Here is a 26,066-nt window from a genome sequence, read left to right as displayed (position 1 = left end):
CTGGCTTGTTCTTGCTTGCAACGTATGTGTGGCAAATTTATTGCCAACACCACCTGTGCGTCCCAGCACCCAATCTACTATCTTCTTCAGCTCACGGTGCTGTGGCAAGTGCTGTATTGCCTCAACATTTGACTGCTTTTTTGCGCTCTGAGCAGATGCACTTCTCTGTGGTTTCAATTATTTTCAGGAAAATTGATCAGAGCACCACACTACACAACAAGTTCTTTCCCAGTAAATTTCTTGTGCAAATTCAGTGTTTCTTGAAGCCAAGCCAAGCCTTAGGTCTGCTTCACATTATCGGCCCATTCCTGGTTCATACTTTACGTCATTAAAACATCCTGTAAAAAAAAAGAAACCAACATGTCATACTCCCTAGCTGAAAAGTTTAACCTTGTATGATGTGGTCCACTTTCATGCAGCCACAAAGGAGCAGCGAAACTCAATTATGGGTGTATCAGGCTTGGGATTGGGTGTATCAGGGGTGTTGGTAAGCGTCAGTGAAAACCCACACAACCTATCCCTGCGCACAGCTTGACCGCAGATCAGTGAGGAAGACGATACATCGATTGGTGCACTCAGTTTAATCACCGACGGTGGAATATTGCCAACAAAGTGGGAAACCTAGACAATGGGTGCTTGCATTGCAGCCAAGCAAAAACAGAGATTCGGTTGCACAGAATACATGCACTGTCCTATGCAGTAAACTGCCTGAAAAAATGACTCGTCGCTTATTTGCTATCACAACGCAAAAGTCAACATGCAGAAAATGCCCCAAAACAGAGATCAAGACGCACGTCTAATACTGCACGTAGAGGCGCCCTAGTTTATAGGCTAGGATAGCTCAGATCGATACTAGACAATACGTAAAAGTATGCAGTACATAGAACTGGTGTTGTAGGATACAATCCCGTACAAAACAAAGTGGCAGAGTCGAATTTCGTCGAATTTAACTACGTAAACCGGTATCGACTGCAAACAGCACGTGCCAAAAGGTGAGCACGGCGTATATCACTGTAGGCAGCGGGAATCAGACCAAGCTCTAGAGTATAGTGGAATCGAGTACACAATTCTAAACATTGCATTGGTACGCATGCATAAAAGAAAAACATAAATCAGATCTAAATACACACTGTGAGAAAAGGAAAACAAAAGGAACAACCGCCAGAGATGATTCTTCAACACCTTAACAGGGGGACTAGAGAAACTAGTGCCGTACAACAAAGCAACGCACAGCAACAGGAAAAAAAAGTACAGCTATTATTATAGGGGTGTTTCAACACACCAAGTACATCTGCCATCGAAAATTAAGCTTTTTTTTTCGCTTTTCACAGCACACCTCGGGGTGCAATGCGTAGACACTAAATATATACTTCGTCTGTGCACGTGTCCGTCCAACAGTCTTGCCCCAAAAGTGACACGTAACATATTCGGTGGCGACAAGTAAGGCACAGCTTCAGCCGCATGTCTCCCAGACCTTAGGGCAAGGTAACCGGAAGCCATGCAGCCAGGTAATGAAATGCGAAATACCGATTAGACACGGCGAAACGTTTTCCGCACCAATATTCAAACCTGTCAGCTCCTTGAACCAGAACTGTTTCCACAGCAGTCTCATCAACATCACCACGACATCACAAAGCCTCATGTGGCTTAGCAGGCAAAAGGCATCTTCCGAGTTGTTCGGCAAACCATGACCGTCGAATTCTAGCACGGGGCCACTTAGTACAAGAGTGAAAATGCGTCGCTCCTACACCTCCATCTGAAGTTTAACAATCGGAGGCTCAGGCAGGAAAGCCTAACTAACTGCACACGGTGATCACAGTTGCTCCATACACTTGTCCCCACGAAAAAAAAAAAAAGCAACAAAACAGGATAACAAAACTTGGCTTCAAAAAGCCGGGTAAACTATAACGCAGATTTCAACGCATTTTTCATTTAGAAGCGCATGCATACAGCAACGAGGGAAACAAAACCGGGAATCTAATCTAGGAAAGCTCATTCAACAAGCCGCTAGTATAATGTCGAAGCGCGCAAACAGCATCTGAAAGCAAACATTGTGTACAAATGTACATGGTCTTCTAGGACGACTACTACAGAGTGGCGTGGCGTGAATTATAACGTGCCACGTGTAACGGCATTGCAACTACAACACTGTCGTCATGCAATCTTTGGTGGTGCACCCCTTAAACAAAATGGCTTCGAGAGATGCCTCAAGACAACACCTGCAATGCCCCCAAAAGACGCCTAGCAACTACCCCTTGAGGGGACATCTAGCGTAATCAAAACAGTGGATTCAGCCTATCGACATAATTTAGTATGAGGGCATGAACAATAAACGCACTAATTGCAAACGGCTCTCAGCAGGCAAGTGTGTACGCGCCCTACGCCGCGCTTCTAATAACTGCAGCGATCGCGTAAACACAAACGTTGGAGTAAATGAAACCTGCAACTCAAAGGCAATTCCATCACAAATGTGCCCTTCCATCGTGGCATGCAAAGCAGAAGACAATGGCAGTAATAAGAATAAACACAATAATGATAAGAATAATAATACAGGTTGCGAGAATAATGGTGTAAAAACCCTCACTCCAGCAATTGTTTCAAAAAGGTGCAAATAAACGGCACGTATTCAACTAAATCCCACGTCGATCGAGGCCTAGGAATTTTCGAACATGGGGAAGAGAAAAGGAAAAGACCAGGCGTGTGACAATAGGCCACTGACAAACTGAACAATGGCAGAATCTGCGTGAAAGTGGTGGTATGTGCCCTCCATCGCAAAAACGCGAGATGCCTTCAATGCAACTGAATTTGACACACCGGATTAGCTGTCGGCTGTAGCTGGCCAACAGCTGCCGAAAACAAAAACTGCCACTCATTTGGATGGCAACTGAAGTGTCGCGGCGTGGAGAGGCAGCTAATGTCAGTAGCCTGGAGCACAGGACGAGGTCTGAAATAACGCAAGGGGACGAGGGTTGGGTGAATAAATGGAAGAAAATTGAAGAAAAAAGGAGCTTGAAAGGGGTGGCGGAGGGAGGGGGGGAAAAGCTCCACTACGTGGAGGCGGCGGCGGCGGCGGCGGCCTTAAGGTCGTACGGCTGGACGCCGTCGATGGCACCGCCCCGGTGCCCGTTGCAGTTGAAGATGGGCATGGGCGGCTTGTCCCCCTTGTAGGAGAGGCAGAACATGGAGTAGTTGGGGTCGCTGGTGACGTCCTTGCGGATGTCCAGGAAGGGTGGCAGCAGCTCCTGCAGCTCGTCCGGGCTGTGCGCCGTGTACGTCTCCAGCAGGATCAGCCCCTCGCACCTGTTGGGGCAGAGCGGGCAGTCGACCGCCTTGTTAGGAATGCGGAAGGTGCTTTTACTACAAGGATTAAGTGAACGGGGAAAGTAGCGAGTGCAAATGACAAACGAGCACACAGAAAGGTACGCCAAAGAGGGAAGGTTGGAGCTCTGTGTGTGCATACTTGCGTGTGTTCAGGGTTTATAAACCCCATGTAGACACTTTTTACCTATGCTGTCAATATTCCAAATGCCCTTGCCAATCCCTTTGAAACATGGATGGGAGGTGAGGTATCTTACATACGTTTCACATTTCAACTACACTTAAAGTTGTATTAGAGCTTTGCCTCAATTCCTAAAGTACATGCCGTTTTTATTCCCACCCAGTGGTGGTTGGTTACGGCATATCTCTCATCAACTAAGACACTACACAGCAGGATCACAGGGGGCTGGCTCCTTTGGTGAACCGGCAGCCACCCCCCCCACACACAGGTGCGCTGTTCCCGTACCTGGAGTGGCAGGGCTTCTTGTAGATGTCCATCTGGAAGTACATGTGGTTCCAGAGGAAGCAGCGGCGGACCTTGTACACGGTGTAGTGCGAGTCGTCACGCTGGGCCAGCATGTTCTGCAAGAGAGAACCTCATCTCAGCTCACTGCAGGGGCCCCCAGCTAGGCGGCAGCCATCTTTGACTGCCCAGTCCCACTGGCTCTGCCAGCACCCACCAAATGCCCTCACTCAACATATCCACGCATATAATATCGTTTTAAACTGTTATCTAAACATGTTGCGCCTCTATATCAAGGTAGCTTGGCTACTGCAATGCCAGTCAGCTGACAAGTTACTTGGCTGTCACAGCCACCTCGATTGCAGAGCAAACGGTGAATCCCAAGGGTGCTCACAATGTAGTCCCGGTGAGTGATCTGACGTTTGAGCTCCACGGTCTGGCTGTTGATGTCGCTCTTTCGCATGGTGTGCATATAGCTCCAGCAATCTGGGGAGGAAAGACACGGAACATTGTTGCAGGCTAACATGAAAACACCGAAATAATGATGCCGGACTACACGTACACCACCAAGCTCTTCTATCTTTAAGGTTACAGCTACTTTATAAATAAAGATGCAAAACCGAAAACAACAACAACAACAAAAAAAAAAGCACAAGGACTTGCTCCCTTTCTCAAACAAGAGTTAGAGGCCCTTTCAGAGAGCACACAAGCTGCAGTACTTACTGTGCTGTCCTCTTTTACGGAGGCGAGACTGTGCCTTCGGATGTGTAGTGACCAGGTAGTCATGCACCACATCGAAGTCTTGGAAAGAAGGAAATGCCTGGAAATGAGAAAAGGCCCAGAGCAATCAATCAGGCTCCCGGATAAGGCAAAGTAGCCACAAAGCAACACCAACAATTCAGAAAGACCAGCGCCACTTTTCAGAAAGCCAGCGTTTCAACTACTTCGTCTACTAACACGTTCAAGCCAACTGTTCACATGTTGCAAGCCCCACTGCGCGCGTGCAACAAGCCCCTGTGAAGTGACAACTGCTAAGTGAACATAGGCCACAAAAAATGTAATCTCAGCAATACAAGGCATGCCTCACTGTTCCACAAGGCCTAAGGCATCAATTAAGACCAAATGCAAGAGCATTGTTTGTTTTTGTTTTAAGTAAAAAAGTCCCACTTACACTGTCCGGCGGCATGGAACCCACAAGAAACTTGACCTTGCGACTGTTGGTGGCTAGCCGGTCTCCGATTTCAATGCCGATTCTACGGCACACGCACTGAAAAGAGACAGCAGTTGAAGTCGAATCAAAGTCACGTTACAAGTGGCTTCCAGGATTAAAGGCAACACACTAGAGAGCAAAGCTTTACCTCGATCAACCGGCGCACTTTGGCAGTAAAGTCTGTGGAATTATCTATGACGTCCATGTACGGGTGGCCAATCCATGCCTGAAAGCCAGAAACTTTGTTCGTAAACTGAAGTATACTGCTACAGGCATGGGCATCCCTAGGCTTATTTTTCCCCCACCGTCCTAGCCTATCTGCTACAACTTGAGGCAACTGACCATCATATCCCAAACAAGATGCCAGGTCTGTGATGAATGATTACACTGTCAAATCCCGCTACAACAGAACTGATGGAACCCGTGAAAAATTTTGTTGAAGTGGAAATTCGCTGAGGTGAAATCTGCCCCAACACATTCAGGAAGGGCAAGAAAAAAAGCCCCATATATTATCCGCATCATTGACTGTGCAACGCATTCTTTAGAAAAAGGAGTGACGCGTGGTTGTGGTGTTTATTCGGATAACAAACGTACCAGTGGTTGTTTTTTACCCACACAGAAAGAGCATGTTTTGGGGGGGAAGATATGCAGTAGCAAAACATATTGATTGACTGATTGTAGGGTTTAACACGCTGACGCTGCACAGGCGATGAGGCACGCCATAGTGTGGGGCTCAAGATTAATTTTGACCACCTGGGGATTTTTAACGTGCGGCGAAATCTCGAACACACAGGCATTTTTGCTTTTTGCCTCCATCAGAAAAGCGGCCGCAGCGACCAGGAATCGAACCCGTGTCCTTGTGCTCAGCAGCACAAAACAAAACATGTTGCTGTACAACAAAGCATATCTATCAAGCTGATTTCTTGCAGATAGCTGCTAGGCAATTGGAAGCCCCTCCCCACTCGCTCGTGGCAGGAGCAGCACCCATTATCATTTGACCGGGCACTGTGGGCATCTGACCTCGGCAAGCAAGCAGTGTGCCCTTGCATTTATCGCAAGTACGCGCTCATGATCAAGATAGGGCGAAGCGGGTTGAAGTTTAAACACGGAAACATTAATTTTGCTTTGATTTGATTGATTGATTGTGGGGTTTAAGGGGGGACACTGGTCTTGAGGACCGAAAATTTGCCAAAAAATCAATTTTCTGTATTAATTTTATTTCCAGTCTACAGGTCCCAAAGAATGTACCTGCAAAATATCATAGCTGTATCTTAAGTATTCACAAAGCTGTCGCCCTTTAAAGTCGCCTAAATGACCATTTTTGCCTATGTTTGAAAACTTTGTGCCCTGTTTTCTCAAAACCAATTTTTTTCCCACGTGGTCAGCTGTCGGGTACAATATCTTGGGATGTACTGGTTCGATTTACATCACTTTTGCTGCATTCGAAAGCTTATGAACTGAACAGTGCAATAAAACCACAAAAGTACAGAATTTATTTTTGCTGGCACAAGATTTTATGCAGTTAGTTTTACAAAAACATTGGTAATTGATGACCCGACATTTACGAATTTTACAGCGTTTGTAGAAACCATGCTAAAATTACTGCAGTGGTATAGTTGCACTCCCTGGTCCTTCTAGAGCACAAAGGGATAAAAGCTATTTGAGTATTTCATAGGTACATAATGAAAAAATTGCCCGAAACGGAGTGCCATAACATGTTGCACAACTCTAAACTTACACCCCATAGACAAAAACTGACTGCATATTTATGCTCAGGATGTTGAAATACACTGAATGTGTCTCAAGCACATAGGTTAAAAAATAACAAAAATGTCCTCAAGACCAGTGTCCCCCCTTAACGCGCCGACGCAACGCAGGCGATGAGGCGCGCCGTAGTGGAGGGCTCCGGATTAATTTTGACCACCTGGGGATCTTTATCGTGCGCCGAAATCTCGTACACACGGGCGTTTTTGCTTTTCGCCTCCATCAGAAAAGCGGCCGCCGCGGCCGGGAATCGAACCCGCGACCTCGTGCTCAGTAATTTTGCTTTTCACTTTGAAGATTAGTAGAAAGAACACTATAATGACAGCTGCTCACAATGCATACATGACAGTGCACCATAACAACGCAGAGCCAGCAGGGCACATTCACATGATTTCAACTGGATATGGATTGGCTGTAGCTCCGGCTTGGTGAACCAGGCTCCAGTCACACTGTTATCACCACAAAACAATGGCGTCTGTCCATCTACGAGTTTATTTTTGTTTATGGGTGGTGGTATGGGTGCACGGCGCTCGTTTTCAATAAAACTTAGGGGCTTGGAAGTATAAAAAAGCTACAGACGGCTGGCATCATGCTTATTTTATCGTGAAAATGTTCAAATCCAACCTCACTGAGTGAAAATTTTGTTGAAGCGAGAACAAGCCACACAAATGGTTCGTTGTAGTGAGGACTTTGTTGCATTGAATTCTGTGGTAGCTGACGGGGAATTGGAAATATTTCGTTGAAGCAGAAATTTCGTTGTAGCGGGGTTCGACTGCACTTCGTTTTGCCGACTGATACGAGCACAGGACCCTTGACGCTTCGACATGCACAGGGGCATTCACAAAGCACAGAGGAAAAGTTGTCCCAAGGTGGGACGCAACATTTTCTTCCTGTTAATGAAAACCCAGCAGGAGTGCAAGGCCTCTTTTCGGTGATTAGATGCGGCGATTAATTTTAATTTGCTCCCGTAACAACCCATCCATGTGTATTTTTAACTAACAGAACAATGCTAGCATCAGCAGTTGTGCATTATATTTCCCTCAAATTTACTCGGGGTTTTCTTTTAGCTAAACATAACATTGACATGTATGAGCCATGCCACCACTGCTAGTGTATTCGCCTGCATGTAGTGTTCTTCTGATTTGTTATCTCCACATTGATGCTTGAGAGGCCTGTCTTTTGAGGCCACAAAGTTAAGCCGTGGTGGGACACAAAAGCAAGGCCTCTGAATAAATAAATAAATAAAAAAAAAAAAAAAGAAGAACAGGTGTGGGTGGGGGACATCACTTTATGATATTCAGTGTGTAGCCTAAAACTTCTCCATGGCAAAAGCAAAAACGCCCGTGTGTTTGAGATTTCAGCAGACGTTAAAGATCCCCAGGTGGTCAAACTTAAGCCGGAGCCCTCCACTATGGCACGCCTCATCGCCTGTGTTGCGTCGGCATGTAAAGCCCTACAATAATAAATAATAAAACTTCTCCAACTGCCCCATCCCACACAGCTGTGTGGTGCGTGCAGCTTGCAATACTACTGTTAAAGCTATTACCCTTTCACACAGGGAGGACCATTTCTTGCTTGAAGCTGAGCTTGGCTACATATGAGCCCTAACCAAATCGCTCAGCTTTCTACTTTGTTGCAGTGCACTGGTTCTTTGGCAAAAATAGGCGAGTTTACTGTGACAACCCTTGGATTGACAGGGAACAGGCTCACCTGAGCTGCCAGTTTGTCTCGCTCCCGTGCCAGCTCAATGCCTTCTGTGCGGCAGCTGTTGTCCTCCGTGTTGTAAAATGCTTCGGCTCCGTTGGCGGCAGAGACCTGCATGGCAGTTTTTTTTTTTTTTTGTTTGGCTAGTGTAATTGAAAATTTGCTACAAAGCAACAGCAAACCTGTGAGTACTGCTGCACAACAACACAATTGAAAAGTTGTGACCTGATGTTATAGAATATGATGAAATGCTTTTCAGTACACCTTAAAAGTTCTCTCTAAACTGCTTGCTCATTCCGAGCTGATGGTTCGCTAGCCTGAACAAACAATCGCAGAATGCTCTGCCCCCCCACCTTCCAACAATTTTTTTAATTTTTAAGTAAACTCCATGAAACTTGCCAGTCCTGCTGCTTTTTTCTAACTGATTTCAGATATGCCATTATTTCTTGAGTCAGTCAATTAGTTCCTAAGATAATTAGATATAATTAGCCATTTTTAGAGGAACAATAGAGAAAACGGTGTTACTCATAAAACTGTAATCTTTATATATTTTTAAATATTATGAACCCTAGGGAATGCAATACGAAAGCATTTTTTTGATGTAATGCTTGGAACCAATTTTACAACTAATTAAACTGGTGGCACCAGTGGCCAGGACCCATTTCGAACACCCATTTCAAACACCAAAGTTTACATTATATATATTTTCTGATTACATTTTTTGCTTAATTTCATGAGTACTTGCCTTCAGCCTTTCAATTTCAGTGTACTCTACTGCTTTCCACATGAAGGCTGATGACAGCATTTTATTAATTTACATAGCTTTTCCCAAAGAAAATATGCTTCACACAGTAAAAACCAGCAACAAATTAAACTGAAAACTGCCATCTGTGAATGGGGCAAGCCCAAATGAGCAGCATTTTTTGAAGGGCAGAGATAAGTCATGAGAGCTACAAACATATGCCGTATTTTTCGGTCTATAAGTCGCACTTTTGTATAGGTTGCACTTCCCTCAAAACGAGTTTTTCTGTGAAAAAAAAAAAAAGTATATAAGGCGCCAGTTTATAAAACACACTTGTTAAGGGGACACGCGGGTCGAAAAAACGCGATTTTTTCGAAATATACCGATTTTTTGTTTTCCCTTGCATTAGCATCTTTGACTATCCTTCTTTCATGGGTAAAAAAATGAAAACGAAATACGAACGAGAACTTAGTGAAAAATGTGTCTGAATGACTCGCGGTGACCCAAGAAATCGCGCAATCAAGCCAAATTTCGGCCAGGTTTGAGAATTTATTCCGCACGGCAGCGTGGCTCGCCGCCATTTCGGTCACTTGAGAGAGGTAGATCAAGCCTTCTTCTCTCGACTGAGCCGATCGGCAGCTTCGTATCTCCGCGTAAAAAAAATAAAAAAAAAATGTTTCTTCCCGCTTGTTTTGCGAGCTCCCACTGGGCATTTAAATCACGTGACGCGAAAGCGGGACCGCCATTGGCTCTTGCCGCTTGTGAGCCGCCATCGCCCGCATCGTTCCGTTCGCTACTTCGCGCTATCTTTTCTATTTCCTTATCGTGTGTTTTTAATCGTGAACGGTGAGGAGAAGCGTGACTTTTGTCGCCGGAAGCAGCGTACTTCATGCCGGTACAAAGGAAAGCGCAAGCGGCGCAGCGTTGTGACGACCACGGCCAATGCCGGCACGACCGGCACTGTGAGGCCTAACGGCGCCGGGCCTTCAAGCGTTGCAAGCGCGGCTCTACCAGGCGGGGCTGATTTTATCAGCGAAGATATCGGCTTTATAAGCGCATCGGAGAAGAAGTCGGCAGCCTTCCAAGGTGAGGAGACAGCCAGCCACGGGAGCGGTGCAGTTATCTGTGAAGTCGGCGCTCTTAGTGACCTTGAGTGGCACCGTGTGCGCGACGTGCGGGAAGTGCGAACTCGTCGTAGTTGAGGTTGCAAACAAGCGGAAGGGCCTCGCATCGGTACTGGAACTGAAGTTCAAAAACGGGAAGTGCCCTGCGGGAGTGGCTGCGGGAGTGATTTCTTCTGTTTACTCGTAGCAGTGCGCTGCCGCCGTCGGTCGCGGAGGCCGCAAACCGGAACTCTGCAGGGGAAGTCCCCGTGATAGTTTCGCCGTCAATGTGAAAGCGGTACTCGCTGCACGCGCGGTTGGCATCGGACACGATCAGCTGTGCAGGTTTTGTGCCATTCTTGGTCTACCAAAACCACAGCATCAAAAGACGTTCTACAACACTGCCAAGAAAGTTCATGTTGCGGCCACAAAAGGCGTCTCTGACAACCTTGCTGAAGCAAGGCAAGTAACTGCGTTGCAAGCTGGTCAGACTGACCTCAGTGTGATTTTTGATGGTACTTGGCAGAAGCAAAGACACGAGCCACAACAGTGTTGGCACTGCCATTTCTCTTGACACTGGTCTCTGCCTGGATTTTGAGGTGCTGTCAAACTACTTGTACTTGTAGCCGCCACCAAAAGCTTGATGAGCAAGAGGAGGAAGTGTGGCAAGCCTTTCATGCCTCTTGTGTGTGAAAAAAATGACTGCTCATCCCATGCCATGGAGATGGAAGCAGCACTGCGCATCTGGCACAGGACGCTATTGTACAACCTACAGTTCACTGTAGTGGAGACTGCCACTGCCCTCGCAGGGTTGTGGTTCAACAGGGGCCACACTAGCTTTGAGCAAGTTCTCCAAGAACTGGGAATCTTCCCTTCAGAAGAACTGGTCAGACTAAGCAATGCAAGTGACCAGCGGAGGATCAGGCAGATGTGTGCCAAGCTGACTGCTAAGGCTAGCCCCATTGCCGCAGCCTGGTGAAACGGTCCCATACCAAGGACTACCCTAGAAAAAACCGTGAAGGTGCAACTTATGCAGCAGAAGCATTCTAGTTTTAGTACCTCAATGTGGACATTTCAGACTGTATCCCCACCAAATTTCATGTTGTTCGAGCAAGAATTTCTGAATCTGCCAAAGAAATAAATTTTCAATTGCGTTTTTCTCAGCTTGTTGTTTTTGTCCGTTTTCTGAGTTTGTGCACACTTATTTTCCCACTTAAAGTTGTCGTATCAGGATGAAATTTTGCACAGATGTTCATTATAACACGTAGAGTGCACAAATCTTGTTCATTATGCAATTTGTGTCCTTAGATATTTCTGACGGTCATAAAACAAAAATATACAGAACAAAAAAAGGCACACTACCAGTCATTTTTTTTTCGTGGTGAGGAAAATGATGATGAGGCTTTTTCAGGTAGATTTGTGCACTCTGCAGTTCATAAGGAACCACCTAGGCTATTTTAAAAGTTTCAGAAAAAATGTTTACTATAAAAAAAAGTGTGCACAAAAAAGCCAGTTTTCTGAAAGTCATGCTGCGTAACATTTTATCCGGAGCAGCTATTCAAAATCTGATTACATATATGACCAGAGGAGCTCAATCTCTACAAGCTGTGAAAATTTCAGCCTCCTAACTTCATTATTAAAAAAAAAGTTGTTTGGAGGAGCACGTCCCCTTAATGAGGTAAACTCACAGAGGATCAGTTCGTTTGAAAATGCGGTGAAAGTACATGGTTGCAACGGCTGCCACCTCTGAACGCATTCCCCGGTAAGCAGTGCTAGACACATGCATCTACCATCCAGAGTTAGACAGAACTAGCTTCTTAAAAATGGTTTACTGATACACAGCGATGGCATGTACTTACTGATGGCGTTTAGGCAAAACCATCGAAGCCTTGTTCCTCGGACTCACTAACAAATAATTCCTTCATTTAGACCATAGAGCTGCATCTCTTAACGTGCGCTGACATCCCACAGCATACAGGCACCTTTTCAAGCGCGGACCACGCGTGGCCGGCACGCACCGGATTTATGCCATACATAAGTCGCACCGGTGGATAATCCGCACCGCCAAAAATTTGAGGAAAAAAAAAAAAAAAAAAAAAAAAAAAAAAGCAAAGCAACTTATACACCAAAAAATACGGTATGCCTAACATGGGGCATAAAGATTAAAGTGATGAAAGAATGCAGCCAAGACAGAAATGCAGGAATAACAAGTTCACAGTGCAAATGTTGCCATTTCCAGAGTGACCATATTCATATGCGTTCTTCTTCCCTGGCTACTCTCAACTGCAAATGTTGCCATTTCCAGAGTCTGACCATATTCATATGCGTTCTTCTTTCCTGGCTACTCTTAACTCCTTCCACGATTACCTCCTTTTGCTTTAAAGAAAGGCCACTATGTGTAGAGCCCCTAGCTTTCCGCGATTCCGCAATTCCGCGAAAAATCGCGGAATTGAAGTGTTTTCGCGGAATTCCAAAACAACCGTTAAAAGTGTGGCGCTACGTCCCCAAAATGATATATTCGGTGAAATATGGCGGAAAAGTAATAGCAAAATGGTTTCTATTGTCTGCAACATTTTTACTGTTGAAAATTTAAATTTGCATCTGCGTATTCCTACCTACATTTGCATCTGCGTATCCTACCTGAATCAAGGGGCTTAGCCATAGCCACAGAAAGAGAACATTGCAAACGACAAGGCCGGTCAGATTGCAAACAAATGAAGGGTGCAATGAGAAAAGTGGCTAGCAAGGCGCTAGTATACTTGGAGAACTCTGACACTTGGAAGTTCTTCAAGAGTGTGAGGTGCTTGGATCCCCAGCAAGTTGGGTGTCTCTCAGAGGAGAGATCAGAGTTTGGGGCCGTTCCTGGATTTATAGCCCTAGCTGCTGAATGGCAAGTGTACCTGAAGTCTGTCCAAGACCTCAAGTCTAGTGACAGGGATTTGGCACAATTTCTTTCTAAACAAGAAAAGCCAGGTGAAGATTTTGATGTCCTGGTTTTCTGGGCTGAGATGGAACACCTGACTCCAACACTTTGTTCCATTGCCCTTAAATACCTGTCGGTCATTCAGTCGCTATGGTGACATTGTGCCTCACAAGCGCCATTGTCTTGGTAAAGAAAGCACAAAGCATCACCAGATGCTCAGCCACAACAGCTCCCTTCAGTTGTAAATAAAATCTAGCACGTTAGGAGTCTGAAGTGTCTAATAAATGAACTGTTACATATACCTTATGCTGTTTCAATGTTGTCGCAGAATTTTGCAGATTCCCCTATCTAGAATCGCAGAATTTGAAATGTTCCACCGCAAAAAGTAAGGGGCTCTAACTATGTGGGCACAGTAACATTCTGCAAATGGTTGCCAGGCTCATTATAAAAGACAGAGAATCACAAAAGCCAGTAGTGAGCGTTCCCCTTACCAAGTGGACAATCTGGTTGTAGCGATTGTCTCTCAGGTCAACTGTATTCCAGCCATGAGCCTTGATAATCTTCTCCCAAATTTCCTTGCTGACAACTGTAATGAAGGTTTTCACAATCAGCACACGTGAAAAATTCAAGTGCCCATGGTATATGGTCATGTGAAAGTTTTTGGCTAAATGTGGTAGCAATTATCCCTCCACATTATCCCCTCTTTTACGTTTCTGGAAATGGAACCGATTGTAATTGATTTAGACAGTATAACCAACATCATAACGCAAAACTTTATTCTTCCGCTGGATGTGATAACATGAACTACAAGTTTTTGAAGAGTACTATCATCCATCATTATTGCTATCTTACTTTTTTTCCCAATCTTTGCAGACAGCCATGGTACCAGACAACTGGAGGGTAGGAAAGGTGTTTCCAGTGCACAAATCTGGTGACGTACATTCCCCAACCAATTACAGGCCAATTTCATTAACGTCAATCCCATGCAAACTTCTAGAACACATATTTATACCTGCTTGATTAATTTTCTGGAATCTAATTCATCGTTTACCAAACACCAGCATGGTTTCCGCAAGCATCATCCATGCGAATCTCAACTACTGGTTTTCACTAACGACTTATTTTCTGCCTTGGATCGCTCATCCGTAATCCATTGTATTTTCATTGATTTTGCCAAGGCATTCAACACTTTTCATCATCAACTACTTCTCTTCAAACTCAGTAAGCTTAATCTGGACATCAATGTAATCAAGTGGATTGAATGTTTATTACTAAATCGTACTCAGTATGTTTCCATTAACGACCATGACTCTGGCCCTTGCCCGGTGACATCCGGTGTTCCGCAAGGATCGGTGTTAGGCCCTCTTCTATTGTTAATATATATTAATGATCTTCCTGATACCGTTAACTCGTCTATAAGGTTGTTCGCTGGTGACTGCGTTATTTACAGAGAAATATCTAACCCATCTGATACCGCGAGTCTTCAAATTGATCTTAATAACATTTCGACGTGGTGCAAAACGTGGCGTATGAAATTAAATGTTAACAAGTGTAAGTTTATGAGAGTTTTGCGAGCAATTAACCCCACCAATCCTCCCACTTATCACCTCAATGGCTCACCTTTAACTGAAGTTACCACCTATAAGTACCGTATTTACATGATTGTAGGCTGACCTTTTTTTTCAAATTTGACAATCCAATGTAGGTGGGTCGACTTAGAATTGAAAGCGAACCGTGTACCGCTAGTAACAGCAAGAGAAATGAGAAATCAGGGGTGCTACAACGTGGGGACAGCTTTGCACTCTCATTTCCATGATTATGGTCGAAGCGTAGCGCATTAATTTACCGCTTTATACATTCTGGCGTCAATAAAGATGATGCCAACTTTGAAAGTTGGTGTTCTTGATCTGGGCCCTTTGTTCACCGTACTTGGAGCGACTAACCTCCCACCATCGCATTCGGAAGTGTACAGAACAATGTGATATAATTCTGGCTACGTTAGCGCCGTGCATTGAATCAAGGGATTCGCTAATTCTCATTTTGTTTATTAGATACGAACAAAACGCTTCTTGAATGCTAGTAACGTACTCACGAATAAAAGAAAATCGTGCGTGGCTGCTTCCGTCAGCCACCATGTTGTTTGTTTTGGTATCGCGCGGTAGCGGCCGCTGCCGGTTGCTTGGATGGTTGTCATCTTACAGCGAATGTGCTCTCATAATTGCAAATAATGTTTCCCACTCAACCCACAATGCATAGTTATTCCGCATGCTTATACAAAAGCTCTTCTTTTTTAACATCTACTGCATGCACCACGAGCACACGGCTTTTGAGGGAGCATCGATCATTGATGGAAGAGTAGCCGTATGGGGGGTATTGGTAGTTGACGGAAGAGCTATTTGTGATACGATTTTTTAGGCGGCGCTCGCATTCTTTCTTTCTTTTTTGAGAGAGATGCAATTTTGGGGGGGTCAACCAACATTCGAGTCGACTTACAATTGAGTAAATACAGTATCTTGGAGTCCATATTACCAATAACCTCTCTAGGGAAACGCATGTGAAGTACATTTCTAACAGCGCCAATCGCATGCTTGGATTTCTTCGTCACAACTTTTCTCCTACTCCGTCATCGTTGAAATTAATATTATACAAGACACTGGTTTGACCGAAAGTCGAATATGCCTCATCTGTCTAGAACCCAGGTACTAAATCACTCACCTCATCTCTAGATTCACTGCAAAATCGTGCTGCTAGGTTCATATTATCAAACTACGAGCGCCTGGCCAATGTAACAAATGAAAAAACAGTTAAATCTTGACGACCTCTCTACACGATGCATCGTTTCTAGCTTGTGTACATTTCACAAAATTTATCACAGTAATCAAGTTCTTAACTCTTTCCGTACCGCACGCGCGATTTCGATCATGAGCGATCGAAATCGATCGGAGTTTTCAAACGCTGATTTGAAAGTCGCGCCGGGCGCTTTGAAACGTTTGGCGCCATCTACGGTGTAGCACAAGAAATAAGCTTTCATTTGCTGTGTAGTTTGTATTTTTTGAGCCAGGTGGCGGCAGTTTAAAGCCCGCCGGGAGAAGCGTATACGCGGCGTAGTTGCCGCGGAAGATGGCTGCGCCCCCGCGAGCTCGACGCTTGCTCCCAAACACCGCAAATCGCGAGATTCTACTCAATCTTCGGTAGATTTTCGGGACTTTACTAGCAGCAGTGACTCTTCCGATGATTTCGATCAGTCAGACTTGAGTTTTGACAGTGACGATGACGACAATCAGCCCGGAACATCCGCGGCCGCCAACAGGTAAGCGAGCGGCTTGTTTCTCTAGTGTAGCCGGTTTTCTTTGAGTGCTCCGCTGACGGTTCGCGAGGTTTATCAGTGTCACGCATGGTTCTATCTTATCTGCAGGGTTTCCACATCCTTTGGCCAAGACTCGCTGCTGCCTCGACAACGGAGTTTTTGCAATAAAATACTTTACCTAAAACAATCGAGAAAAGCTTTTTTTCTTCGTGGTTTTGACGCGCTGTAAACAAACTTTTGCAGCTCAGAAACCGCTAAAGTTAGGGCTTTGATTTTTTTAGAGAACATTGTCAAGAAATGCAGAAAACATTTGTATATTTCAGAATTTCTTCTAAAAATTTTTCTTTGAAGTTATAAAGAGCGTTTTCGCAATTTTGTGCTAAATTTGCCCAAAATGTCTGATTTGACAATTTTTATTTTGCCTTTTCTCTCTTTACAATTTCATAAAAGTTATGTCAATAAAAAGAGAATCTATTTAGGTTCATTTTCGTGTGCTTTATACCTTTTTTTCACCTAACAGGTTTTTCATAAAAAAAACATTACCGGAACCCACAAAAAACGGCACTTTTCCCCCGGTACGCAAAGAGTTAAACAGTCGCTTTTCGCTGACCCCATTTATCTATCTCCCCGCATTGACCACAACTTCAAAGTTGGTTTACCATTGTGCAGAACTAAACATTATCACGGCCCTTTTGTTCCAAAAACTAGCAAGCACTGGAACAGCCTTCCCGCTTCCATCGTCTGCATCACCGAGCCTGTCACCTTCAAGCCAGCAGTTTACGATTTTGTTCATTCATTGTAATTTTTGTTCTCTTCCTGCCCCACTGTGCGTTTTGCTATTTTTTTTATTACCCAGTCCTTCCTGTAACACTTGAACGGTACTGAAAGTACATAATTGAAATGAAATGAAATATGGATGCATTACGAGTAGGGTTGTTTGTTTTTGGGTTTTATATATTTTTAAAATCAGGGTGTAAAAAATCGGGTGCTATTTTTTCAAACTAATAATCAGGGAGAAACCGTTTTTTTTCTAAAACCATTCCGAAATTCAGGGTGTTTTGGGTTTAATCCATAGAGTTTCTTAGTAAGTATACTAGAGAGGAAACTGCGCCTCGTAAGCCATGTCGTCTTGGGGGTTCATGGGAAGACATCCTTTTTGGCTTGGGCTTGGCATGACAACTGGATTCTTAAGCGGTTTTGGGGATTTGTTTTCTTCACTATGCATTCACACGTTTACGAGCTACTAGGAAGCCGAAATCCTCCCGTTTCTGTGGTCGCCGTGTTCAGTGAAACAGCAGGTAATGCGTGATCGCACCTGACGTTGCTCATGCCGCAGTCGAAGGACGTATGACTGAGCGGGTAATATGCCGCCGCGAAATTTGTAGCCGACGAAAAGAAGAAAAAAAAACGTACTTCGACGAAGACAAGATACGGCAGATACGGGCGCTTGTATACGTCCTATCTTGTCATCGTCCACGACTGCTTAACGCCACGTTTTCATTTTTCTTGTTAAACTAGCTGGCGGTCGCGGTGCACCGGTTCACCACGAAGGCAACGTTTTCATAGGCACGCTCAAAAAACTTCCGAAACTCTTCAAAACTTATTTTTTGAAATAATGGTAAAATTAATAAAATCACAGTCTCTAATGAGTTACCCCCCAAATAATAACATTGTTCGTAACTATAACCTTGGCCTGCAGAATAAATAGCAGGCACAACCGTTCCGGCAAAAATACGCTGCACTTCTTTTTTTTCTTAGTTTTAAAACAGCCTGTTTTTATTTTCCACTTATATAATTGAACACTTCGCGTTTTTGTGGCACTTTGTTTAAATTTGCGGTCACTAAAACGTTTCAATCCAAGCCAATGATGAAAAAAAGGCGAGCGCGATGTATAATGGCGGTCCATGACGACACAGACGACCTTGATGTGAGCCGCATAGACGCTAGCGCCAGATTCCTCTCTAGTGTATACTGTAAGAAACTCTATGGGTTTAATCTACAGATGTACTAAGTAATACACTTAGTTTATTTTGGAAGGCTCCACAAGCTTCTTAACTCTAACGCATTAATATTGGTGTTTGTTTCACGCTGGTAACCGGGGGGGACATCAGTGTTTTTTTTAGCAAATACTCTCCAAAATTTGGGCGTTTGCTTGGAAATGAATCGGTAAATGATGACAGTAAAGAGCACCGATAAATTCTAAGACACGAAACATTTTCTGCGCGAAAAGCTGGTCATCAAATTTTCACAGATCCTTGTCTAAATACATTATCATCAGCATGCCCAACATGTCAGTCTGCATTCGAGACCTGACCGATCGTTGAACACATTTCAACTTGGAGAAAGTTCTCTCGACATCGCAGCTTCCATTAGCCGAGCATAACGATGTAATGATGGAAGTGCAGCATTTGCCAGCTTGAGGTAGCGAACGATAGTCATGCTCAAAGAGTTTGAAAGCTGTGTTTGCGGGGCTTGCTTCCAGAAAGTACTGGTGGAGAACGACGAACAGTCAGCACAGATCGCTACTTTGCAGGTCCATTCAGTGAGACATCGGGTTTAACCCGATTCTCCTGAAATATGTTTGGGGTGTAAAAATAGGGTAAAATCAGGTTTTACCCCAAAACAAACAACCCTAATTGTGAGCCAGTGTCACCCGTGGGTTGCAGATTGACTGCTCAGAAAAAACTGTTTATCGCAGCCAGCACTTCCTCTTTGACTCTGAAAGTTCCTAGGACAGTTACCACCTGTAACAGGAAAAAGTATTTCGTGCCTAATAAGTTTTTTGTGCCGGCCCTAAGCAGCGCTAGTATTAAACCAAGAGCATAAAACATAGGTATAGTAGTCCTTTTTAGTAAAATGACACGTTACCATCCCGCTACAAAGGGGAAACCAATAGCAATCATGACAAGTCGAGGAATCTCACCCACATCTATATTAACGCAAGAAGCAGTTACTTAAAACTCAGTCACTGGCTCAACTTCGTTGTCCAATATTTAGGAATACGCTTGGCAGTTTTGAAATAAGGGGAAGTTACATAAAATTCAGCATTTTATATACTAGTTGAATCAAACAGCATTCACTGCGCCTCACTTAGAATAAGATAAATGAACAAAGCGACTACACGGATCAGTAACTCGAGCTCCAGCATCTTTTTAACAAAGGATCGGATCAAGCGCTCAGAATATGATACAGCCACAGGCTCGGGTAATGCGAGAGCCTTGCCAGCTACATCCCGAGAGAAAGTCACTTTGGGGACACGTGAGCATCTACTGCACAGTAAGTATGATCTTTCTTCGTTGCAATTAACAGATAAAACTAGGCAAGGGTTGGGCCCCATGAAAAAAATTTAAAAAACAGACTTCTAAATTATGGTTTTTTCCCCCTGCCTCAAAACCTTGTTAAAACATCTTCAAAATGCAAAAGCACCCAGTTTGAATGCCCCTCCAGGTATTAGTACCCACTTCCAACATTGCATGGCTCAACAAAATGATTCTGGAATGTTAAATATACAATACGCAAGTGATATTTGTTCTAAACCTTCTCTCTCGATCTTGCATGTAAACAGAATATTCTATGTGCACAATAGCACACATAAATGCTGCCAACTCATGAAAAAACAAATGCACCCATTAAACCAGGGTGCAACATAAAAAAAAAAAAAAGAATCTGAGGGCACTCATATCTACTGCACAAGCTTAGAGCTACAGCTAGTAAAAATGTTTTGCTTCTTTCTGGCAGCTATTTTGTCAACTGCCTGGTGCATTTAGTTCCTGTAAATAGACTGTGCTGATCACACAATATGTGCGACGAATACTGATTCACATCGCTTCTTATCGATGCTAGCAGAATTCACGGTGACATCTGAAATCTTTCGTGATTAATAAGCACAGTGCTAATAGAAATACTAAAAATAAAATGTTAAACACGAACTGAACAGCTCATGAGCCAACTGGGTCATGGTCATGTGAGAGTTCCAGTGTGCAAAGGAAAAGTCCTCGGATTGAAAGTACACACGACAAGTGCAGATTGCACTGCCTCCTTTTCCCATTTTGTCCTAGTCTGTTGTGCAGTGAACCTGACACAGGACCACAATTTGCTAAATGATAAAAAAAGGGGCTATTTCAGCTGAATGCAAGTTGCCGGATACGACAGGCAATTCCAGCACTCCTACAGCACCGTCTCTGCCTTCTAAAGTATATGGCCCAAAGTCGCAATCACTCTGCAGAGGAATAATGTATGGCGGCGGTATACTTACAGGCAGAGGCATCCATGGTGCCACGGTCGCAGATAACGAGGCAGTTCTTGTCGCAGGACTTGGCCAGGTCAAAGTACGTCTCCTCCATGCACATCATGGTCCTCAGCAGGTTCTCCTGGAACTTCTCCACTGGGGCCAGCAAAGGAAGGGAGAGAGGGACGAAGGAGGAGGAGGAGATATGCACATCCTGTCAACTTGTGAGACAGCAAAGCAAGTGAGTATGGTTGCACTAGGGAAGCACATCAGTAAGGGTGTGACTGGAGGAAAATGGAAAGAAAGGGGAGAACTTTCGTTACAGGAACTGTCACTACAAATGCCTTGACACCCGTGATGATAGAAACCAGCCAAGAGGATGATGATGTCATGCTAAGTCCAGCAAAATACCCTGCACACTACAAAAAAACGTCGGTTTCTAATCCCAGCTTACCTTCAGGGGGACTCAGGTCAGGGAATCGCACACCACCACTGGAAGCAAAAGAGGACCCGTTAGCCCAGGCTTTGTGACAAAACAAGAACGTTGCTCACAAGAAAGAGAAAAGGTAGCAGGCTTGGGGTGCTGCAAGACTCAGTTTGCTACATCAGGTGTTTTTAGAGCACAGTTTGTTTGGCAAAGACAGAGCGCTATCAGAATGGGAAGCTGGTGATCCCAATAGGGAGCAATGATGGATGTAACACTAGTCATTCAGAAATGGCAGTTATTGTGCTGTTTTCCAACCTCCCATCATTTGGTTCCACAAGCCGCTGACAGTGTACCCAAAAGGTTACCCGCTTGAATTGGCCTGACAATTTTGTCCTCACTACAGAATGTATACGTGCAGGTTAACACTCACTAATGACCGACTGACAAACTGCCTTAGTGCCTGTTTACGAGAAGACTCCTCAGTGAAACAAGGACATATTAATTGCTCTTAATTAACACCACCGTTATAAAAAAACACACAATAATCTTACAGAAGGGAATCTCTAGGAATTTGAATGCACAGTTGTTTCCAAATGCCCTTTTGCTCCCACACCAGAAAAAAGTTCAAAATGTTTACCTCAGTAAAACTGTAGCGGCCTCGGGCACACGGTACACCTGCCAACACACAAAAAGAAAATTTTGCAGCATTTTTCTTCGCAGACAGTACACAAAAAGATGAATTTTCGAATACAGCGGCAAATTAAGTTCCCACCAACTCTACCACGGCATTTTCTGCAGCTGATATTCAGAATACCAGTTTGTTTGAAACATCGCAACACACACAAAAAAGACTGCCAAACATAGTGTTCAAACTAAGCAGATCAGAAAGAGTTAATTCTGACTTGGGGCACTTCACAAGACAAGGACTGCACCTTGGCTACGAGGTACAGCTCAGTGGCGGATACGATGTGGATTATTTTATTCCATGCAAGAGCCCTGAACACAAGCTCCCCTTAATGGAGACAAACTTTAGCATACTATATTTCTCATGTTTGTGACTGCCATGAGCAACAACAAAGTGGCCATCCCTTGTAGAACGCATTAGCCACGTATTTCTGATCATCAAATGAATGGCGCTGAAATGCCGCACTGTTTCACTGCATACTGCTCAAGGTATAAGAGCCCCGCACAGTCCTTGGAATGCGCCCTGCCTACCTTCCAGCCATAGTTCTCAAAAAATGTTGACAGTCTGGCTTGGCCCGTAGTCTTGCCACTACAGGGTCCTGCAAGAGAAGGGGCGGTTAGGCTGCAACCTATGCACTCTCCCGTCAAAAAGCGCACAGCACACAAGTGTCTAGTGCTACGACATCACGTTGGCACTTCGCGGCGTTGTTAACATGAATAAAATGAAATGCTATGCCAGTGAGGGTTTGTGAAAATTCAGTGAACAAAACAAAACTGCTGAAATTAGGCTCTGGTTAAAAAAAAAAGGGAGATAAAGAGAAGACTCAGTAGGAGCAACTGTGGTACAAAGCAGGAACGCACAGACACAATCATTCTTAGAAAGAAGGCTAATAAAATTTTCAAATTTAAAGAGTTTTACAAATTTTAGAAGTTAAAGCACCTGGGCTTTATATATAAAGCACGGCATAGTGATGGCTACGGATTATTTGAACCAACAGGGGACTAAACTAACTAACCGGGTTAATTTGAACTAACAGTCACAATAGAATTCGAATTTTTTAAAATCTCGCAAATTTCCCATGTATATTTTTGCTCCTGACATTGGGCAGCCAACATCAGCCATGCAAACATAGTCACATGTCCAGACATCTAAGCCATTGTACACGATCACACAAAGGTGTGGATAAACATTTCACTTCTTCCTTTGTGCCAGCAACCACTGCTAAAACTATAATTATTGCCAGCCAAAAATGGAACCTCATGCTTGCTCCAACAGATACCCTTCAAAGCGAAGCTCTATATGGATAGAGTTCTGCGTATTTTTCTGGTCTGTCAACAAAGAAACACTCCCCTCTCTTTGAAAAAGAAGGCGCCATTAGGCAGCCTCGTCTCCCTCGATCTTCCTTTACTGTAGAGAGCTTCAGGGGGTCCGCGCCATGTTTCCAAAGGCCTATGATTTTGATGGTTACTGCGCAGTTACCGCACACTCTGGGATGTTAAGCTCATGGCTTGGGCGAAAGCATAGTACACACCCCAAACGTGCCGAGAAAGCATTTCTTACATTGATATTACTGAAATAACATGACGAAGAGGTCCGAGTTTTGGTCCGAAATAGGTGAGAGTTCCGTGCATTTTTGCTTCGCACGTGCAAACACGCCTTGCAGCAAAGCCAACTTTACCACAAATGTTCAGCAGAAAACGGCCGTAACTCTTAAGACTCATCAAAACATTGCCAAAAACAACTATATCACAATTGGCCACCGAGACAGCTATATAATTACAGCCGATTTCATTTACTTTTCGCAGTCAGGTAAATTACAGTAAAGCTGCAAAGGTTATGGAATTCCCATCACCTGTCAATAAAGGGTCTCTACGGGTGGGAAATGGAACAGACCATGTTTTTCTGCTAGGATAAAACTCTGGTCTTTCAAAGTTTCATTAACTATTAAATCACAAAGCTGTAGTCAGTACCATTCCCCAACGATGAGAAAAATAAATACGTGCACATTTTCTATCCCCGTGTGTGTGACGTGCATTTCATACAGCTTTGCTGGTCATCCACCTTTAAAGAGTGGAATGGCTCGTAATTTTTGAGCCTCTGCTTCAGCTTACAGCGATTTCATGTAGTGTGGCTATCAAATGTTTTCACTGCTGCGACTGAAAGGAAGTCAAGGCCATAGCCACAATATTGCTCGAGTCACATCACACACAAAGAATTTTCAGAATGAAGAATGCAATGAAAAGGGAGCAAATATTTGAGCACAATCCCTCATTAACTCGAACTTTGACATCTCAAAATATCGGTAGTAAAGTCAAAACTTTTTTTCTCGCCGTACATTTACCTCCCACAGGCATCATTATTTGCCCTCATTTATCTCGGAACATTTTTTCGGGGGACCAGAGATACATCTCAAAATGTTTAGAGAGGACACGTGATAACGTCTATGTTCGAACGGATACACGCTGTACGAGGCCGACGTCCCCGTTGAGATAGCTGCGGACGACACTGACCAACAATTGATGCGATGCACTGAGCAGCTCGAAAACTCTTTTCTGGGACCAGATGCGAACGCGAAACGTGCGAGCACCACACAGTTCTTTCTTCCGCAATAATAAAAATCCGGTTTTCCTGTGAACTTCTTTTGCCTTTATTACGAAAGCTCCCCTGTGCAGAAGAGCTTTTGTTACCAGCACCAGCTCTTATTTCATTGATCTGCCAACAAATTTTCGGCATTTCGCTTAACTCGAAACTCCGCTTATCTCGAAATTTTAAGCGGATTTTATGACTTTGAGTTAACGACGGATTACTGTCAGTGACTAGAGGTAAAATCTTGAAGCACAATTCTTGAAGGTGAACTATAGACAGTGCAGCTGTCAGCTATTATTTATTTTTCCGCAAATTTGTCATTTTGTTTTCCTGAGAACTTCTGCCTTTATTACGAAAGCTCCTCTGTGCAGTGGTGCGCTTGTTACCAGCACCAGCCCTTATTTCGTAAATCTGGCAACAAATTTTCAGAATTTAGCTTAACTCAAAATTATAAGTGGACTTTACGACTTCGAGTTAACGAGGTGACTAGAGGAAAAATCTCAGCTTGAAAATCTAGAAGTACAATTCTCATTCTTCTGACTGCTGAAGGTGAACTATGCAGAGTGCAGCTGTCGGCTGTTATTTATTTCCACGCAAATTGGTCATCTTTTTTAACCGAAACTATGGTTTCTTTTATTATACATATTTGATACTCGAAATTTCGCATGAAGCAAAAGACGCATGTTCAAAAGAATGATGCGTTCTTCAACATTTTTACAGAGACAAAAGAAATTTCAGACGTACTCGAGAAAATCGTGCACCCATCCGAAAAAAAAAAAGCGCGAGCATACTGTCGGATGTACCGACGTGCGCAAAGACAGCCCAGGTGAGACGGCGCCGCCTGCTTCCTGTTTTCCCTAAGCAGCGGCGGTGACAGCATGCGGTCTCATTACCAGACATCTGCGCAGTATTCCTATTTCCATGCGCCAGCGGCGTCCGGAACAATAAACCGCGCCGCAAGCAGATTCAGAGGCCGCGCACTACAGGTAAACAGCAGCCGCGCTTCCTTTGCGGGGAAAGACAATACAAACAAAGCATTACGCGGACACAGAATCCCTAGAGCAACCACGACGGATAATAGGATCGGGCCTTCAAGGACATCTATTTTGCGTCATCCCCTAGCGCGCGCGCGCGCTCCCAGCATCCGTATCAATGGAGCGCATGCTAATGACAGAGCCGGTGGTTCACAACGCGCCCGAATATTTCGACGGCGCGGAATATCGACGCGACGACGAGAGACAAGTGAAAAATACTCGATTTCCACGCACAGAAAAGAAGCGACGTGGTGAGAGCGGGCCAACAGCAATGACCTACACGCGCCGCACGTGATCTTGAACCCTTATTCCCGGCGTGCGGCAGACAAGCCGATCAATAAGTACGACTCACCGCCGGTCAAGACCAGCTTGTAGACGATTCTCTCCCGCTTCTCCGAGTCGTGCGCCATGACGCCGGGTAGGCCGGACAGTCGCCCTCGGTGAACGTGACGAAGCTCGGATGCGTGTCTCTCAGTGCATGAGAATGCGGCCAGCGAGCGGGACACATGCAGCAGCCGGCGGCAGCCACATTCGGGCACTCGCCGTGAGAACGGCAGCGAGGACGGGAGAGA

General features: G+C 44.4%; 1 protein-coding gene across 2 annotated transcripts; it reads right to left on the bottom strand.

Annotated features, from left to right (window-relative positions):
* Positions 1–564: 564 nt before the first annotated feature.
* Ttd14 (TRPL translocation defect 14) lies at positions 565–26,065 on the bottom strand. 2 transcript variants are annotated; one of them, XM_077677591.1, is made up of 13 exons: positions 25,847–26,065; positions 22,405–22,472; positions 21,827–21,864; positions 21,217–21,254; positions 20,790–20,918; positions 13,719–13,813; positions 8,466–8,570; positions 5,140–5,217; positions 4,953–5,048; positions 4,505–4,601; positions 4,176–4,267; positions 3,785–3,900; positions 565–3,300 (listed from the first exon to the last, which is right to left on the bottom strand). In XM_077677591.1, exons 1-13 carry the CDS (start codon positions 25,902–25,904, stop codon positions 3,048–3,050), a joined length of 1,263 nt encoding a protein of 420 aa, XP_077533717.1. In that variant the 5' UTR covers positions 25,905–26,065; the 3' UTR covers positions 565–3,047. The 2 variants fall into 2 exon arrangements, with proteins under 2 accessions (XP_077533717.1, XP_077533718.1); XM_077677592.1 differs by lacking the exon at positions 5,140–5,217.
* Position 26,066: the final 1 nt, after the last annotated feature.

This window comes from Haemaphysalis longicornis, unplaced genomic scaffold (assembly GCF_048455015.1).
Source record: "Haemaphysalis longicornis isolate Haplotype H1 unplaced genomic scaffold, Haemaphysalis longicornis Haplotype H1 scaffold_7, whole genome shotgun sequence".
Taxonomy (NCBI): domain Eukaryota; kingdom Metazoa; phylum Arthropoda; class Arachnida; order Ixodida; family Ixodidae; genus Haemaphysalis; species Haemaphysalis longicornis.
Note: the sequence above shows the minus strand (reverse complement) of the source record. Positions and strands in the feature narration are given on the sequence as shown.

Bases quoted from the DNA above. Each gene is read 5' to 3' on its own strand.
- Ttd14 (XM_077677591.1), bottom strand. From the start codon at position 25,904: ATGGCGCACGACTCGGAGAAGCGGGAGAGAATCGTCTACAAGCTGGTC. The intron at 21,255-21,826 runs GTAAACATTTTG...TTTTGCTTCCAG, and splicing joins GCCGCTACAGTTTTACTGAG to TGGTGGTGTGCGATTCCCTG. The intron at 4,268-4,504 runs GTAAGTACTGCA...TTTCCTCCCCAG, and splicing joins CCGTAAAAGAGGACAGCACA to ATTGCTGGAGCTATATGCAC.